At 38.7% G+C, this 20421-nt stretch overlaps 1 protein-coding gene across 2 annotated transcripts in view; it reads left to right on the top strand.

Moving 5' to 3' along the window:
• The first annotated feature begins 13702 nt into the window (after nt 1–13702).
• The window catches only part of TTN (titin), a 274931-nt gene continuing 268212 nt past the window's right edge, over nt 13703–20421 (top strand). Inside the window, exons 1-4 of one of the 2 annotated variants that reach the window (XM_047772981.1) lie at nt 13703–13914; nt 16094–16197; nt 18291–18494; nt 20028–20315. In XM_047772981.1, the coding sequence (XP_047628937.1) occupies nt 16107–16197; nt 18291–18494; nt 20028–20315 (583 nt within the window). In that variant the 5' untranslated portion in view covers nt 13703–13914; nt 16094–16106. The remainder of the gene's footprint in view (nt 13915–16093; nt 16198–18290; nt 18495–20027; nt 20316–20421) is intronic. The other variant, XM_047772982.1, reaches the window with a different exon arrangement.

Here is a 20421-nt window from a genome sequence, read left to right as displayed (position 1 = left end):
GTTCTATACATTGTATACTATCATGAGTTATAAAAAAATACAATATTTTTTAAAGTACCCATTGCAGGGGAGTTCCCGTCGTGGCTCAGTGGTTAATGAATTTGACTAGGAACCATGAGGTTGCAGCTTCGATCCCTGGCCTCGCTCAGTGGGTTAAGGATCCAGTATTGCTGTGAGCTGTGGTGTAGGTCTCAGACTCAGCTCAGACCCCACATTGCTATGGCTCTGGCATAGGCCAGTGGCTGCAGCTCCGAATAGACCCCTAGCCTGGGAACCTCCATGTGCCATGGGTGAGGTTCTTGAAAAGACAAAAAGACAAAAAATAAATTAAATAAATAAAGTACCCATTGCAAACTGCCAGGGAGGCATCAGTAATTAATAGCACAAGACAACCAAAAATGTTACATAAAAGTAAAAAAAAAAAAATGCTTGTTGAATACTGGAAAATGTAATGTGAGTATCATGAGAAGAACAATGAAAAAAGAAGATATTAAGGGCTCAGAAGTGACTAGAACATGAAGAAATGGATAGAGGAACAAGCTCTGCTATCAATGAAATGAGAAAACATATGTAATGTTAATTCTAGGGCTGGCACCTAATAGGAACTGATATTTGATTATTACAAGTTGCTTTCTAGTTCAGTGGTTATTGGAAGGGAAGAGAGAGAGGCATCCCAAGGGTAATGCAGAGTCATGGGAAAGTACGTTTCTTTTATTATTGGTTATTTTTTTAATTCATTTTTTATTATTATTTCCTCCAACACATTTTTTTCCCACAGCACATGGACCCAATTACACATACAGGTATACATAATTTTTTCTCCCATTGTCATGCTGTGTTGTGAGTATCTAGACATAGTTCTCAGTGCTACACAGCAGGATCTCATTGTTACTTCATTCCAAAAGCAATAGTTTGCATTCGTTAACCCCAAGCTCCCAATCCCTCCCACTCACTCCCCCTCCCCCTCCCCCCAGGCAACCACATGTTTATCCTCCAAGTCCATGATTTTCTTTTCTGTGGAAAGGTTCATTTGTACTGTATATTAGATTCCAGTTATAAGTGATATCAACTGGTATTTGTCTTTCTCTTTCTGACTTACCTTACTCAGTATGAGAGTCCCTAGTTCTATCCATGTTGTTGCAAATGGCGTTATGTCATTCTTTTTTATGGCTGAGTAGTATTCCATTGTGTGTATATACCACATCTTCCTAATCCAATCATCTGCTAATGGACATTTGGGTTGTTTCCATGTCTTGGCTATTGTGAATAGAGCTGCAATGAACATGCGGGTGTGTGTGTGTCTTTTTTAAGAAAAGTTTCACCTGGATATATGCCCAAGAGTGGGATTGCTGGGTCATATGGTAGTTCTATACATAGATTTCTAAGGTACCGCCATACTGTTCTCCATAGTGGTTGTACCAGCTTACATTCCCACCAACAGTGCAGGAGGGTTGCCTTTTATCCACACCCCCTAAAGCTCTTGTTATTTGTGGACTTATTAATAATGTCCATTCTGACTGGTGTGAGGTGGTATCTCTGGTAGTTTTGATTTGCATTTCTCTAATAATCAGGAATGTTGAGCATTTTTTCATGTGCTTGTTGCCCATCTGTACATCATCCTTGGAGAAATGTCTATTCAGGTCTTTTGCCCATTTTTCCATTGGGTTGTTGGCTTTTTTGCTGTTGAGGTGTGTAAATTGCTGTACATCCTAGAGATTAAGCCCTTGTCAGTTTCATCATTTGAAACTATTTTCTCCCATTCTGTAAGTTGATTTTTTGTTTTCTTTTTGGTTTCCTTCGCTGTGCAAAAGGTTGTCAGTTTGATTAGGTCCCAAAATTGACAAACCTCTGGCTAGGCTCACTAAGAACAGGAGAAAAAGAACCCAAATATACAAAATAAGAAATGAAAAAGGAGAAATCACTGTGGATACTGCAGAAATACAAAAAACCATGTGAGAATACTATGAACAATTATATGCCAACAAATTTGACAATCTGGAAGAAATGGACAACATTCTAGAATCTTATAGCCTGCCAAAACTGAATCAAGAAGAAAGAGACCTTGGAGTTCCCATCATGGCTCAGTGGTTAATGAATCTGACTAGGAACCATGAGGTTGCAGGTTCGATCCCTGGCCTTCCTCAGTGGGTTAATGATCCAACATTGCCGTGAGCTGTGGTGTAGGTTGCAGATGCAGCTTGGATCCCACGTTGCTGTGGCTCTGGCATAGACAGGTGGCTCCAATTAGACCCCTTGCCTGGGAACTTCTACATGCCGTGGGAGCAGCCCAAGAAATGGCAAAAAGACAAATTAAAAAAAAAAAAAAAAGGAAGAAGAAGAAAGAGACCAACTGAATGGACCAATCACTAGAAATGAAATTGAATATGTCATAAAAACACTCCCTACAAATAAAGTCCAGGACCAGACGGCTTCCCAGGTGAATTCTACCAAACATACAAAAAAGAACTTATACCCATCCTCCTTAAACTTTTTGAAAAGGTTGAAGAAGAAGGAACACTCCCAAAGACATTCTATGAAGCTACCATCACCCTCATTCCAAAACCAGACAAAGATACCACCAAAAAAGAAAACTATAGACCAATTTTTTGATGAATATAGATGCAGAAATTCTCAACAAAATTTTAGCCAACCGAATCCAACAACATATCAAAAAGATTGTACACCAAGACCAGGTGGGGTTCATCCCAAGTTCACAAGGATGGTTTAACATATGCAAATAAATCAACATCATACACCATATTAACAAAAGAAAGGTCAAAAACCATATGATAATCTCAATAGATGCAGAAAAAGAATTTGACAAAGTCCAACATCCATTTATGATAAAAACTCTCACCAAAGTGGGTATAGAGGGATCATTGCTGAACATAATCAAAGCCATTTATGACAAACCCACAGCAAATATAATACTCAATGGAGAAAAATTGAAAACCTTCCCACTAAAATCTGGAACAACACAGGCATTCCCACTCTCAACATAGTATTGGAAGTCCTAGCCACAGCAATCAGACAAACAAAAGAAATAAAAGGCATCCAAATAGGAAGAGAGGAGATAAAAGTGTCACTGTATGCAGACGACATGATACTATACACAGAAAACCCTAAGGACTCAACCCCAAAAACTGCTTGAACTGATCAACAAATTCAGCAAAGTATCAGGATATAAGATTAACATTAGAAATCTGTATACTAACAATGAAACTTTAGAAAAAAATACAAAAATACAATACCTTTTAAAATTGCACCCCCCAAAAATCAAATGCCTGGGAATATACCTGACCAAGGAGGTAAAAGACTTATATGCCAAGAACTATAAAACATTAATTAAGGAAATCAAAGACGATGTAAGGAAATGGAAAGATATTCCATGTTCCTGGATTGGAAAAATTACAATTGTAAAAATGGCCATGCTACCCAAAGCAATCTACAGATTCAATGCAATCCCTATCAAATTACTCATGACATTTTTCATAGAACTAGAACAAACCATCCAAAAATTTATATGGAACCACAAAAGACCCAGAATTGCAAATGCAAGCCTGAGAAACAAAAACCAAGCAGGAGGCATAACTCTCCCAGACCTCAAGCAATATTACAGAGCCACAGTAATCAAGACAGTGTGGTACTGGTACCAAAACAGACATACGGAGCAATGGAACAGAATAGAGAATGTAGAAATAAACCCTGACACCTATGGTCAATTAATCTTTGACAAAGGAGGCAGGAACATAAAATGGGAAAAAGACGGTCTATTGAGCAAGTATTGCTGGGAAACCTGGACAGCTGCATGCAAAGCAATGAAACTGGAACACACCCTCACACCATGCACACACATAAACTCAAAATGGCTGAAAGACTTAAATGTAAAACAAGACACCATCAAACTCCTGGAAGAGAACATAGGCAAAACATTCTCTGACATATTTTCTCAGGTCAGTCTTCCAAAACAACAGAAATAAAAGCAAAAATAAACCAATGGGACCTAATCAAACTATTTGTTAGTTTTTAGGACAAGAAACACCATGATATATTTAACAGCCAAGAGGAGAAGCTTCTAAAAAGGAATGATTAAACATATGGTATGCAATAGTACATGTCTGAGCAGAGACAAAGGGGACGGATCAAGAATATTGGTCTAGGAAGTTCCCATTGTGGCTCAGCAGGTTACAAACCCAACTAGTATCCATGAGAATATGGGTTCCATCCCTGGCCTCACTCAGTGGGTTAAGGATCTGGCGTTGCCATGAGCTGTGGTGTAGGTTGCAGATGCAGCTCCAATTCAATCCCTAGCCTGGGAACTTCTATATGTCTTGGATGCGGCCCTAAAAGAAAAAAAATAGATAGGTTAATTAATTAAATATTGGTCTATCCATGAAGAGGAAGAGCCCCATTTCCTGTGAGACTAGAGGGGAAAAGATAAGCATGTGTGTGGTTATGGAACAAATATTTAGGCTTTGCCCTTGATAATGGTGATTCGAAGATGTGTAGCTTCAACTTGTCTGTCAATACTAGAAGAGAAGCAACACCAGGGAGAAAAGACCTGGAGAGGACAAGACCCAAAGTATAGCTATGGGGGCAGCGCGCTGGAGTGGAGAAGGGGAGGAGGTCATTCAAGATCTGGAGGACAGCAACTGTGCAATTTAGGTGTAGAAAAGGCCATCCCAATACCAACAGTAACCAGCATGTACTGCATATTACACTAGGAACAAAGGCTAGTTAATTACTAGGCTAATCAAAACCCAGTTATATGATTTAAAAATTAAATGAAAGCTTACAAAATCTAGTTAATAAAAAGCAAAATAATCCTCACTGTGAAGACGTTGAGTATTCCCATTTTACAAAGACACCAAGCCTCAGTGGTTAAATCAGAGTCATTCTGCTAATAACTGGCACATCTGGACTTTTATCTGAAGTCTGTCTGATTGAGAAGCTATGCTGTCCATCCTTTTCCTCTGCTGCTGTCACACAGGGATGTTGGAGTCCCCCAGGGTGGCCGCAGGGCTTACACAAGTGGTGCTGATGCTGATATCCTCACTGAAGATCGAAAAATGATCTGAGAGTCTGGAGGATAGGAGCAGAAAGAGATGGTCAAAGAACCTTAGCTTTGGAGTTTCCCAATGGCCTAGCAGTTAATGATTCCATGTGGCTCAGGTTCAATCCCTGGCCTGGGAACTTTGAAGGTGCGGTCCAAAAAAAAAAGGAAAAAGAAGAAGAAAAGAACCTAGCTTCAAAGGCTGAGTGTACTATGTTCATGCGTAAAAATGTAATGCGTAGAGGTGGAAGTGGGGAGCTAGGGAGAGCCAGAACTGGACCATTTGAACATCAAGAGGTTTCCGCAGGTGAGGCCACAAAGGAAGCAGCATCACCCAGGGACACCTGCATTTTAGGTAAGTCAAGGAGGTGACAAAGCACAGGGAAAAGACCGATCACATGGAATGTCTGTTTACAGTGGAATGGAGGTTCCAGAAGGTAGTACAAAAGAGGCAGACACAGCACCAGTAGCAAAGAAAGATTTTTCTACAAGGTTCACTTCCTGCCCCAATTGTCTTATTTACGTTAGTGATGGGGTGATGGTTGCAACTGCTTTTTGTCAGTGTTTGAATTTTTTTGCTCCTTATAAGAGTAATGCATGCTTATTACGCCTAGATAACAAATAATATAACTAACACTTCAGTGCATGGGGCCTCTTTGTAGTAATTTTCCCTTTGCATGGATAGACTTCAGCCTTTGGTGGCTTTCATACATAGACTAGCAACTTAAGGGGGTATCTTTCATGGAGAAAAAATTTGAGTTTGTTTTTTGTTTTGTATTAATTAGATTTTTTCATTTTTTTAAGTTTTATTGAAATATAGTTGACTTACAAGGTTGTGATAATTTCTGATGTACCACAAAGTGACTCAGCCATACATATACACACATCCATTCATTTTCAGATTCTTCTCCCACATAGACCATCACAGAATATTGGGAAGAGTTTTAATTTTCTTTTTTTAATTTCACAGCTGGTTTTGGATACATTACCATAATAATTACTCCTTTTTTAAGCAAAAGAAATATATGCTCATGGTGAAAATGCACACACTTTTTGGAAAGTAAAACAAGTAAAAGTTTCTCATCCTAGCTTTGAGACAGCTAGGTCCAGCTAGCTAAAGGAAACCCTCCTTAACAGATTTTATGGATCATTCCAAAAGTTTACTATAAATTTTCACTAAGTAAGTTTTTAATGAGCATCTGCTACCTAGGACAGCACTGGACCAGAAGTCAGGGATTTAAAGGCCAACTAAATGAATTCTGCTGCTTTAAAAATTTACAGAACTTTCTATTGGAAGAATCAGATAATAATTAAGAAAACAGCAAAACATACACATAGCAGTAATAATACACTTTATATTATTCTGCAACTTGTTGTCCACCTACTGCCGTGGCCATCTTTTGGGGGCCATATAGTTCTAACTATCTTTAGTGACTGGATAATATTCTTATCATGCCTATACTATACACCATTCAATAATTCCCCTATTGATGGACAGTCACATTGTTTCCAAAATTATCCCACTTAAAACATTACTAAAATAATCATCTTTACACTCCTACCTCTGTGTTTTGAAGTGCTTAAAATTTTACTGACACATGTATGCAAATATTTCCTCAGTCTTTGGAATTTGACTATAGCAGATCATGCCATCCAAAATCATTTACAGGGTGAATTGTTCAGTCTTTTGTTTATGGCATGTGAGTTTCCAGTATTGCTTAATATATTCTATCCAATCTATGAGATTCCACAAACATTTGTCAATATGTAATTATAATATTTTATTATGTTCTCTTTCTTTTTTTCTTTTTTATGGTCATATCCACGGCATACGGTTCTCAGGCTAGGGGTCGAATCAGAGCTGCAGCTGAGGCCTATGCCACAGCCATGGCAACACCAAATCCAAGCCACATCTTCAGCCTATGCCACATCTTGCAGCAATGCTGGATCCTTAATTCACTGAGTGAGGCCAGGGATCAAACCCGAATCTTTACAGAGGCCATGTTGGGTCCTTAACCCACTGAGCCACAATGGGATCTCTTATGATCTTTTTACTTTTAGATATTTAATCCATTTGAGATTTATGTAATGAGGTGTAAAGTGCTTTCTTCTGAATAAATATTCAATGATATCAGCACCATTACGAACTAAACCATCATAGATTCATTCCTAATTATTTGTTTGGATATCTTTGTGGATACCCTTATTATATTTCATAATTTATTTTTATATTACTGTGCCAATACCTGGCAGTTTGATTGCTGTAATTTTATAGTTAGTTGTAATTTCTGTAAAGCAAGTTCCCTTTCACCATTATTCTTATTTTTCAAGAGCTGCCTAATGATCTATTGTATCAATATAGATACTCCCTATTGGTAGACATATCAGATGTTTCCAGTTTATATTTCCTATGACAAATTTCTAGAATAAGTGCTTTGTCATTGTTTAATATAATTCTATGTGGCACAAAGCGAGAACAAAAACCACGTATTAATGTCTCTGGTCTGCTGCAGGCTCCCTTATTAGTAGGTGACACTCTGTACACGGCTGTATTATACACATGATTCAAGTTCACACTTTCCCAAAATTAATTGTCATGACTCTATAGTGTTACAATGTGTCAAACCCACAAATGTTAAATAATATATGTAAACAATTCTCACCCCACTGGATTGATTTTATTGGTATGCACAGTTTTCTGACCCTCAGAAATTAAGGATCATATCCTTTAATTGACTAAACCCTTTAATATCTTTTCCTAGTGGTAATTCCTCCTCATATACACTACCAAATATTACTCGCTAAAGTCTTTAAGCAAAACTCTGTAAAACAGAGGTACAAGGAAGACAACTTTGGCTTGGCTGGTTCTGACATTGATATATGCCATGACTTCATCTTCAAAGCCCTTTTGTATCATGAATTCATGAAAAACTATGTGTACCTAGTGCCTTTAGCCTTCTCCTGTAGCAGCAAGTTCTGACACTGAGAGAGAGATTTGCATTTCATGCTGACCTTCTCCAGAGGGTTTGCTGGCCTCTTACACACTTAAAAAGAGAAGATTTTTTCAGTCTCTAAGAACTATTCTGCATCAATGTCTACAATCCAAAAGCATGAGTATCAAATTGGAAATGGATTTTATGAAAATATCAATTACTTGGCAAGTGAAAATAGTGGTGGTTGTTAATGCCAGTGAGAAAATGTAGAAAACTTTACAACAGGGCATGTGAACTTTGTTAAAAACTCTTTAAAGATAATGTTAATCACTTGTCAATCAATCAGACAACCAGGATCCTAGCGAAAGTTCTCCTGGCTTTCAATTCCTATCACTTGAGAGAGATGATAGTTCCCAAAGATCTTTTGAATATTGTAAATTCTACTCACAGATCAAGAGGTGGGGCCCCACTCCCCTTCTAATTTTTTTTTAAACTGACATTATATCTCCTCAACCCCTCATACAGTTGCATTAAGTGACTGCCTTTTAGTGTTGTGCCCTTGACTTTCATTAAAAGCTTCCCTCAAAAATATCAACAACTACACATGTGACAAATTCATTTGAGTAATAAAAAATAAGTAAATAAATAAATAAAAAGTCTGCATCTGTTAATCCCAAACTCCTAGTCTACCACCCAACCCCCAACACTGGAAACCACAAGTCTTTTCTCTATGTCTGTGAGTCTGTTTCTCTTTTGTAGATAAATTCATTTGTGTCATATTTTAGATTCCACATTTAAGTGATATCATAGGCTATTTGTAAGTGGTTTTATTATTATCTCTGTACAGCCAGGTGGGAAGCACATGCAACAGTGGGGAGTTTAGTAAAGGGACTATTACCAGGTGTGGGCAGGTTCATGAACATCAACCCGTATGGTAAAGAGCACTGGGAAACCAACACTACAAAGCCCAGCTGAAAACACAGGAAAGGAGCAGTTACCAGATCCCAAAGGTAGTAGGTGTAGGAAAGGGGTCCCTGACAAGAGCATGGTCACAAGTAGAAGGCCATGGACAACCTACAGCCAGGCAGGTGGTAGACAGAGAAAAATATACCTCAAACTCTTTCCAGCACATCCCATAAGATGGAAGGGGTGGGGAAGTGGATGGAGGGGCAGTCAGGAACTACCTAGCACCCTGACTGCTTTCAGAGTGAGGGCTTGCTTCAGAAGGATTCTATGTGTATAATTAGGTGTAGAAATGGGGGGGGGGGTCTTTGACTAGGAATTTGAAATGGATGGGGTAAAATACATAGGTAAAAAGACCTACATCTCTCAATAGACATACAAAATCTTCAGAATTCCATATCAACATAAATTATCATTTAAGACTCAAAGTGTTCTTTCAAATATTTCAAAGCTTGCCTTTGTTTTTGAGGTAGTAGAGCTTCCTTCAAGGTCTTTTTTTTTTTTTTTGGCCATACCCACATGTGGAAGTTCCTAGGCAGAACCCACGACACAGCAGTGACCCAAGCCACGGCAGTGACGACGCCTGGTCCTTAACCATCTGCACCACAAGAGAACTCCAGGGTCATTTATAGATTTTTTTGGTCCCACACTGGCTGCTTTACTTTTGGAGGGTCCACCCCTTAACATATCAATCATATTAAAATGTAACCACCATTAAGGCAATTGACTAGTCTATTAACATGTCTATTTTGTGGGCATTTGGTAGATACCTATTGTTTTTCATTTTTGCAAATTTCCTTTTCGTATTTCAGAGGAAAACTTAATTTTCAACTCCAAAGATTGAAAGACCCTCAAAGAGCCCTTAATCCCTAGGGCTGTGCCTCAGTCATTACTGGATAAAACGAGGCTGCTTGCCTCCCTTTGGCATATGGAAAGCGTATTATCTGACAACAATATCACCACCAGCGAGCATCTGCTAGTGGTTGGATTTGATCTGGTTTAAGGTTTCCTGTCCCAAGCTTTCAGAAACCCAGCTTATTTCTTATTTAAGATTCCAGTAGTTCACAAGCTTTGCTTTAATTCCACATATAAATGTCCTGTCACCTTCTGAGGTCCTTCAGGGAAAAATGTGATATGTATTTCTATGAGCTCACTTTTGAACTTTTCAAAGATTTCTTAGAAAACACTATTCTGGATATTCACCTGGGTAGTGAGATAATAGATCAAATTAATATTACCAAGCACAGGAATGATTTATGTCTTATTTGGTGGCGGCAGCAAACAAACTAAATACCCACCATCTGTCAGATTCTCACTGTCCTGGGCACTGTCATGTTCATTCTGGCATTTAATCGTCCCCAAAACACTTTGAAGTAAATATTATAACCCCCAATTTACAACTAACAAATCTGAGATGCTGAGAGTTGAGAAACATGCCTAAACCCATGAAGAAGGAGCAAAATTCCATGTGCCCCTGGAGTCAGCGCTTCTGGGAAACATAGACTAATTCTTTAATCTTTATTTTGGTGGAATTATCATATATGTCTAAAATAATCTTTTTGTATTTAACATGCCATTAAATGTTAGTGACTATTAGCACACCTCTAAACAATTGTAGAAAGCAATTAATTTGATCTTACTACTGAAGCTGTTGTAACTAGAGATAGTGAAAACAGGGCAAAAAGAAGTCTCTTCTTGAATTTTAAGCAGCACTTCCTTGCCTTCCAGGTCCCCAGAGTAGCTTTGCTGCCTTTGTAACTCAAGGAACACAGACACTAATCCATTAGAACAGGTTGTTGGGGTCAGCGTGTTCTTCCCTATACACTTCCTTAGTTTGTTCTTCTATTTCCTTGGGTAAAAATAGCTCAATGATAAGCCTATATTTCAACTTTGAAACACTTTATGAGTGTAAGGGACCTTATAGATATAATATTACTGTGTTTCCTAAAATGCAAACTCCCTGAGAGCAGACGTTCTGTCTGTTTTGTACATTGTTATAATGGCAGTGCTTGAATTGTTTTTAACAGAGTAAGAATGCACAAAAAAATAATTTAATGAATTATAAGAGACATTAATTTTTATCTTTTATCTCAGAAAGGATTCCTACTTTAGCCTTGAAAACTGCCCCCCAACCCCCACCTTCTCAAAAAACCCAGTAAGTCCTTCCTTAGTAACTGGTCCCATGGAGCATAAACAAAGTCTGTGTAGATGGAATTACTGACTGGTTTCATGCATATCCTAATTATTTTCATTTATAGATCACTGAGAATTTATTACAAGGTTATGTGGATTATAATCTTCAAAAGTAGAGGAACCATAACTGTCCTTTTGGTCACCACTGTCTAGCCATCACCTAGCAAATCACCACTCAGTAGATATTTCTTGAGTCAATAAGCAATGACAGAATCCCAAATCATAATAATTTAGCACAATCTTCAGCACTGAGTATATGCTTAATAAACATTTATCAAATTACCTTGACTATAATGTTCAAAAAAGAGTCACACCATGCATTCCAAAACTAAGTGGGCTTTATATTTGAATTATCAGCTGTTTTGGATTACCTGTGGGACTCTTCCCCACTGTTAGGGTGGTAAATTAAGATCTTACTGCATCAGCAAACTCCCCAAATCTGAGTAGTATTTGACCTCCACTGGGCTGGCTTCCTATACTCCAACTATGGAATATTTAATTTTAAAGCTAATGCTTACCATGATATCACACCCGCTACTGTTCACTAATCCAATAATATGGCCTCTTTTCAGAATAGTCTATTAGTTATTTAATAACTGGTTTCGTCCTTCCTTTCTTCCCCCTTCTTCTCTTCCCTTCCTTTTTTTCTTCCTTCCTTAACTCTGAATGGTACATAAGGGTGTAAATACCAAAACACAAGACTCTTGACAATGCTGCGAAGTTTAGAAACATCCAAGGACAGCAAATAGACAAGCACCTTTGGAGGACAGACACTCGACCTTGTGTCTATGACATATGGTCTACCTTCCCTGCTCTGGAGCTCTCTGAATTGCACCAGGTCAAGATGACACACACTTCAAGATTCTATTTGTTCATTCCCTCTAGTTCCCATAAGAATTAAAGTGGTTTGACTTTGGTTCTAACAAACATAATAAGACATCTATATGCTTCATGTTAGGTCAAGTGAATCTAAAAAAATATGTGTATATATATATATATATACACACATGCACACACCATACACACATACGGGGGCGGGGGGAGGGGGAGAGAGAGAGAGAGGGAGAAACACAAACATGTACACAAGCACATTTCAAATAGCCAGTTGGTGAACACTGCAAATCAGAAAATCACATGACATTTCTAGTCTTGCTTTGCCTTATGACTGGCAGGTTACCTGGTACATGTCTTTAGTTGGGAATAATTTTTAAGCTCTATAACATGAAACTAGTTTTTTCTGAATAAAGAAATCAAATAAGATTTTGGTAGAGTCTATAGCAGGAAAAGTGATACCGCCAATACAGACATCACTGTTTAAGTAAAGAAAAGAAATCATTAAATAAATACATTATCTAGTCTTTGTAGCTGTAGTACATAAGTTGGCCAGTATATTTTAGTTCTGTTTAATGTTAAAAAGTTTATCACAATAGAAATAATTACCAAGTATGAAATAAGAAGTTGGAAAGTCTAATCCATGGCCAAGTTCTTCTGCATCAGGAGATATTTTTATTTCAGACATAAATAAATTTAACTTAAAATTTTAAGATTTTAGCCTACTTTGTTAAGAAAAATCTCTTTTCATTATCAGCCAGACAATTTTCTTCCCTCTTTGTGAAGTTTTACAAATCTCTCAGCTGAACTATTATAAAGCTCTTTTGGTATGCTCTTTTGTATTTGAAATATCTCTTGCTTGAAATTAAATTCAGTCCTAAAATAGCAACTCTATCATCTCCTAACCACTTCCCATTGTAACAGCAAACTCCAGAGATTAGTAAAGCAGCCTTCATGTGCCCAAAAAAGAACCCTATGGATGATTTAAACAAAAGACTTGGCTACTCATTAAAAATCAGTGCAGGTATATTTGTAAATATTAAAGCCAAAAAAAATGAAATCTGAAAAAAAGAAATCATTATACTCTACAGACTGAATCTAAGCAGAGTTCAGATTTTGTCTTTCAACATTACTTCTTGCAGGGCTATATAAACACTTAGCTCATTAACATTGGCTTAATTCTCCCTGAACTGCAAGTGGATTCTGGAGAACCCAGAGAGTATAAATGAGCTCTCCTCAATGCTGAGGTTTTTATGCACTGATTTTCCAAAGAAGGTGAGGTCTTATCCATGACATAAATTCCTTCATCTGTTGTCTTGATTGACAGTTCCATTTGGTTGGTTGCATGGGGGAAGGGAACAGGAACGAGGCCTGAGGCAGGGCAGAGCCCTCAGGTTTGGGGCTTTTTATATGATTGCCCACAAGTGTCTTCAACTGTCACAAACTCTCCTCAGACCACTGTTTTCAGATTTTAACAGGAGTAGCAAGTGCTCTTCTTTAAGTCTCAACAGTTATTCTTTAAATACGGTTCTATTTCCTTGGGAAAGCCTCTTTTGAGGTGCTAAATTTAGCACTGCCAATCAGAGGAACAGGTGGTATGAGCCACTACCAAATAGGTCTCTCTCCCAGCATGCCTTCCCAGGAGAGCCAATCACCGGGTGCCCGGCTGAAGGATGTGGGGCTGTCAGCAGATCTGGCAAATATAAGGGCAGGGCCCGACCCTGGCTCTTGAGCAGTCGTGCATTCCCAGCCTCGCCTCGGGTGTAGGGATTGCATAGAAAAGCAAAACTACACAGTCCTAACTGTGTAGTTTTGTTTTTAAGTTTAGAGGCTCACCGATTCATGTTGGAGATGGTCAAAAAAACCAACTCCAGATAGGACGTCGTTTCAGAAGCAACCTTGGGCTTAGTCCCACCCTTTTGGGCACTCTTGAGAAATCAGGTGAGCAGCATTTCTTTTTCTTATTCATAGAGTCCCTTCCTTATTAATTTCTTTCTTTGCTAAATGCCTTCATAGAGATGATTGTCTAAATACTTAGTGCTAATCCACTGTTTGAATCTGCTTGTTCGATTTGGTTTTAAAATATGTGAATTCTTTTATTTAAAAAGCTCAATCTTTTAGCATAGTGGCACAGTCAGTGATTCAGAGTGTTTAAATGCACCTAATATTCTAAAAGTATTGAGTTGTGGTCTGAAATGGTGATAGAAATGTTTGCTACTTTTATAGACTTTTTTTTTTTTTTTGGTCTGTTGAGAATGTTCAAGGTTATATTACTCAGTGATAAAGTGAGACACACCAAGAATAGCTCTGATAAAATGCATGTGCTATCGGCTACACCCTGATGACTTTTTAAGGGAATCAACTGCTGAGGTATCAGTTGCAGGACAGTGACAGAACACTTGCCTGCTGTCAGTCATCGCTGGAGAGTTTATTTTGGGAACATGACATTTTAGATGCATACCTTCAGACCTAATTAGACAAAGGCCTCTCTAGAGCAAGTGCCAAAGCAACCAAATTTACCTAAAGGATGGGACTAGAAGACCAATTTATGGCAGTTAATTACAATACATTTAGAAATTTTGAAGAAAAAAAAAGGAAAGCTCTATAATTGTTTTCTAAAATACCCAGAATTTTATCATGCACTTTAATTCAACTCAGTCAAATTAGATGAGGTGAGATAAATGATGATGCTAAGAAGGGTAAGAAATAATGTTTTAGAGGCTTCTTGTTTCAAATTCGACCTTGGTTTCCCATCTTCCTGGAATTAGATTACAAATTCTAAATGCCCACAAATAGATAGGTAAATAAAATATGAATGGTGTAAAAGAATACAGCTATTTTTAGAAGATTCACTACTTTAGAAATAGGAAAAGTTAGACGCAAAGTTATTTCTGTGTCCTAAAGATAATATGCTACATTAAGAAGTTCTTGACAACAGTTTCACAAAAAAAAACTTTCAGATATTATCTGAATTTTTTAAATGTAAATTTTATTGTCTCAGAGAATTCCAGTTTCATTTTCAACTAAGTAAAAAAGTTACAGTAAAGTACAGAATTATCACTAGAAGGATTATTGCTCCATAAAGTTTTAATAAGTAGAGAATTTTATGAAAAATAGTAATGAAGCAATTGACAACTGAGAATCTGCTTTTTATATCAGAATAGTGGTATGGTCACATTATGTAGTAAGGTATTTATACAATTCTTCACATAATCTAAAACTGATGGGCAAATTATTTTCTTCAACTTAAAAGAACCTACCAATTCCATATTCATTTCTTTGATTTTTAATATTTATGCTATGAAAGCATAGGTGTTTTCACTTCAACTACATTTCAGATTAGCCTTCCATTTTTCAGTTTGCACATGTCCCTTATTAAGAATGCAAGTCAGTATTTTTCTTTAAGATCTATAATAAATTTTGGCCTACTCAGTTAAATTTGGACTTTCCTGAATATTTCCTTCAATGGTAGCAACATTTTTTGAGCAGTTACAACATGAAATATTAAGAAACAAAGTCCTGTATGCTGTCTACCAAAGGTTTGCATAGATGACAAGGCTATCCAAAATTTTAAGGAAAGAAACTTCAAAATTCAAATTTTTAGTTTTGGTGACTATTTAAAATAATCAGCCAGATTATTTCAACTTTATAGATACAGTGAGTGGAAAATTTGGGGAGGAAAGAATTTAAAACAAAAAATTGTCTCTCAAACATTGAACAGATGCCAAGATTCATTTTACACTTTTCACACATCTCTTATTATTTGCACCATGCCCCGCTGCACCATGCCCCGCTTAAGCCAGTTTACCCTTCCTTTCTCTAACCCTTTCCCAGATTTCCCACCTTTGGTAAGACTGAATTTCCCTCTTTGACCACTAGGGTACATTCCTTGCTGAGCTGGCTTACAATTTTTTCCATCTCCCCTTAGACTTAGGCTTTTGTTAGGCTTCAAGTCAGAGGCCAAAAGCAAGCCACAAAAGAGAAGGCCTGCCCATCACTCCGGGCCCACGGGTGATCTGTGGAGCCACCTCTTTGGAAAATTTATTTCTCTGCCATCTACAGAGTAGCTCTAGAATGACCCTCAAGCTGCAACCCTAATTTATTTTCTCCTCCTTTTCAGAGTGCCTAAAAAGATGACAACTCAAGCACCGACGTTTACGCAGCCGTTACAAAGCGTTGTGGTACTGGAGGGTAGTACCGCAACCTTTGAGGCTCACGTTAGTGGTAAGCTCACACATTCCCACTGTCCCTTTGTCTTCTTTGCCTCCTTTCCAATAAGTTACCTTTGCAGTAGGACCTGACACCAAGTGTAATCCCTGCCTTCACTTTGTAAAATTGGCCCGATTCTATGGAAGGGTCCTTAGAAGGGTGTGTGGTTCACAGGGTACTGACAAAATCTGACAACATAATGGCTCAGAAATGTTTTATTCATATTTATAATTCCACAAAGCAAAATAATTAGCATTGGATTAAAATTTGCTGTCAGAATCCAGCTGCTAAGTAAGACCAAATTTGGTCGTGCTATATTTGGATTCAGCTGCAGAGCCAGACTGGAAGCCAAGAACTCCAGCCCAATAGAGGCCAGTCATGGAGCTGCTGGGCCAGTAGCCTGTGGCCAAGTGCTGTGTGCACCTGAGGCTCTGTAGTTTCATGGGAAAAATAACAGTACAACTGACTTTCCTCAGAGCAGAACTTTCAGTGATGTGCTAACACCAGAGTATTTTATTCTTTTATTTTCATTATTTATTAAGTGGTTCTGGTAAATGGAAAGATTGTCCAATCATTTTGAAATGACACCTCAAAACAACATATCCCACTCTGGTTCATACATTAACAAACATTAACCCTAGAATTTTATCTAAAAGGAAGTTCTTCTGTGTCTTTTTTCCTTCTTTTTCTTCTTTATAACTCAGTTTAGGGATGGTTTTGAAAATGGATGATTTCTGGGCCTATCATCATATGACGAAATGGGGGTAATCTATGAACTGTATTGTAAATAATCTCAAAATTATTTAATCACTATTTCCTCCTGCAGTATTGTAACTGGCTGTGTAAGATTATATGGATTAACTAAAAGTCAATGTTTGATGCACCTCTATGGTGCATTGTTCCTCTTTTTTTAACTTTATAATAAAGATATAAAATAAGATTTCCTTTTCCTTCTGCTTTTGTTTTCTGTCTATTTCATACACCAAAATCTTATTCATAACTGGGTAACACTTTTATACCACACAAATATCATATAATCATTCTTCAATTTCTATTGTATATGATTATAGTGACCAATTCAATTCTTCTCATGCATGATAAACTCTAACCTTCATATAATTTATTTATTTATCTTGTAATACTTGGTAATTTCTGAACTGAACAGAACACATGTGGCTTTAGTAGGAGTTTTGCCCGCTCGTAAAGTCATGGGATCTTGTTTCCTCATTGTTTCTTGTTCCTTTGCAATTTGTGCTGATAAATTCTTAGAGAAACACCACTGAAAATATTTGACACCTGTGAATTAGTCAAATAAACTACTCGCTTGGTCACAGCAGGAGATTGGCTAAATGTAAGGACAACAAAATAAACTGACTCTTATCTTCACCTCCTCTGTGTAAGGAATGAGATCACCAGCCTTCCTGCCACATGCAGAATAAACTGCTGTGAATTTGCAGACTTTTAGTATGCTTAAAACATCAAGCCATGCACACATAGTCCTTAGCCTCACAATTCACGGCAGGTGAAGAGAGTTTTTACTGAAGCACATTTGAAAGGCAGGAGAACTTAGGAAGGCTGTGTCCCTGTAACCACAGAGGAGGCAGAGAGATGAATGTTTCCTCTTGTGCTTGTTAGGTGGAACTTTAGATCCCCATTGCTGCTTTTGCTCTTGTTTTTGAAGAGGACAATGGTCACTTTTTATTTCATAGTTTCCTTGGCTCTTCACTTTTATAAATCCCTTTCATGATTTTAATGATGTCTATTAAATTGCATCAGATCAAACCCTGGCCAGGAGGGCAGGGGATGGCAGTTGGAGTCCTCGGTCAGCCACTGCCAGCTGAGGGACCTTGGAAACATCAGCAAGACTTTTTTGGCCTCAGGTTCCTCCCCTATAAAATGAAGGTGCCGGCCTCTCCATGAACCCAGACATTCCTAATGGTCTGCAAGTTTACACTTTTATCTCACAACTGTCAACTTTTCACTCTCATTAAATAGCATGACACTCTGCAGAGCTTTTATGGTTTAGGACATGGGAGTGGACGTCATGGGACAGGGCAGAAGACTCTGCAGTGCCCCCAAAATAAAGATGAATTCTCTTTGCTCTCCAGGTTTCCCAGTTCCTGAGGTGAGCTGGTTTAGGGATGGCCAGGTGATTTCCACTTCCACTCTGCCCGGCGTGCAGATCTCCTTTAGCGATGGCCGCGCTAGACTGACGATCCCCGCCGTGACTAAAGCCAACAGTGGACGATACTCCCTAAGAGCCACCAATGGATCTGGACAAGCAACTAGTACTGCTGAGCTTCTCGTGACAGGTAGGCTGGAGGGGACCTGCTCATCCCCTGCACCCCCCAGAGGGCATCTCCAGGACCTGGGGAAGGGGACCACAAATGGCTACGGAGCACAAACAGATGCAGCTCAAGTCTAGGAATGGGCACACTGGACACTGAATGAGAACAAAGTTGTTTGTCTTGTGGAATTTAATTTTCTTCAAAAAAGTGGCGGAGAACTCGTTCCTCCCTACACATGTTAAACACTCAAAGGTTTATTCAAGAAATATTAAAAATCATGTTTCTGAGTGAGTAGGAAGTCTTGGAGCCTTGTCTATATAGCTACTAAGAAAACATGCATATCTCCTCCAGGAATTCACATTTTTAACAGGCACCTAGATGATTCTGATGCCAGTGGTCCATAGACCACCCATTTAAGAAATACTGCACTAAAATTTTTTTCAGTTAAATTTAAAAAGGGAGTTCTCTTGTGGTGCATCAGATTAAGGATCTGGCATTGTCCCTGCAGCAGCTTGGGTCACTGCTATGGTGTGGGTTCCATCCCTGACCCCAGGAACTTCTTCCTGTGGAGGGCACAGCCAAAAAGAAAAAAGAAGAAAAGAAATACTGCTCTAGGCTATAAAGTTTAACAACTCATCATTTACTTTTCATTTTGAAAAACATTGCACAGTAAACATTTGCAGAAAAAGGCAAATGCTCGCTCTTTTTTTTTTTTTTTTTTTGGTCTTTTTACCATTTCTTGGGCCACTCCCTCAGCATATGGAGGTTCCCAGGCTAGGGGTCTAATCGGAGCCATAGCCGCCGGCCTATGCTAGGGACACAGCAACACGGGATCCAAGCCGAGTCTGCAGCCTACACCACAGCTCATGGCAATGCCGGATCCTTCACCCACTGAGCAAGGCCAGGGATCAAACCTGCAACCTCATGGTTCCTAGTCAGATTCGTTAACCACTGAGCCATGACAGGAACTCCGGCAAATGCTTGTTCTTGATTCAAATGCATGATAGTTTCCTCACAAAAAGTTATCACCAGTCTTCGTGGTCTCTATCATTTACCTCCATCTTTTATTTCTTAGACATTAGTACAAGAAACATTGCATTGCTTCACACATTACATAACAGTATCTTTCATGAGCTCTGCAGTGTTACATATGTTTATCCAATAAACTATACCTTGAGCACTAAGTATAGGGCTATCATTGACCTAAAAAGACAACATTATTAATATAGTTCTAGATGTGCAGTTGGGAGGAAGTGCTGAAAAGACTCTACAGAAGTGTTTTAACAAGATCTAGGCTTTTTCTTCCAAAAAGACAAAAAAAAAAATCACTGGCCTAGAAGAGCTGAACAAAACAAAACAAAATAGGGTGACAGAGCTGCCCTCTGCTTCTCCTGGCTGTTCTTGCTGTCATCTGATGGATGCACTGGGCTCAAGGACAGTTAAGGATATTCAGTTCAGTCATCGCCTGGTTTGAGAACCAGAGCTGTGTTTATTTAAAAATAGCCAGCTGGGAGCGCCCTGGTCTGCGGTCCTGAGTTTCTACCCTTTCCCCTGCAGCGGAGACAGCACCACCCAACTTCGTTCAACGGCTGCAGAGCATGACCGTGAGACAAGGAAGCCAAGTGCGACTCCAAGTGAGAGTGACTGGAATCCCTACACCTGTGGTGAAGTTCTACCGGGACGGAGCCGAAATCCAGAGCTCCGTTGATTTTCAAATTTCACAAGAAGGCGACCTCTACAGCTTACTGATTGCGGAAGCATACCCTGAAGACTCCGGCACCTATTCAGTAAATGCAACCAATAGCGTTGGAAGAGCTACTTCGACTGCAGAATTACTGGTTCAAGGTACGTGCTGTAGGTTGAGGAACTGGGAGCAGGGGAGAGGACTGATTCAGGACGAAGTGGGGCCAAGGATCCATCTGCCTCCCCTCTGAGGTTTGGGGATGCTGTG

Source organism: Phacochoerus africanus, chromosome 3, assembly GCF_016906955.1.
Source record: "Phacochoerus africanus isolate WHEZ1 chromosome 3, ROS_Pafr_v1, whole genome shotgun sequence".
Classification (NCBI taxonomy): domain Eukaryota; kingdom Metazoa; phylum Chordata; class Mammalia; order Artiodactyla; family Suidae; genus Phacochoerus; species Phacochoerus africanus.
This window is presented reverse-complemented; position numbering and strand designations above follow the sequence as displayed.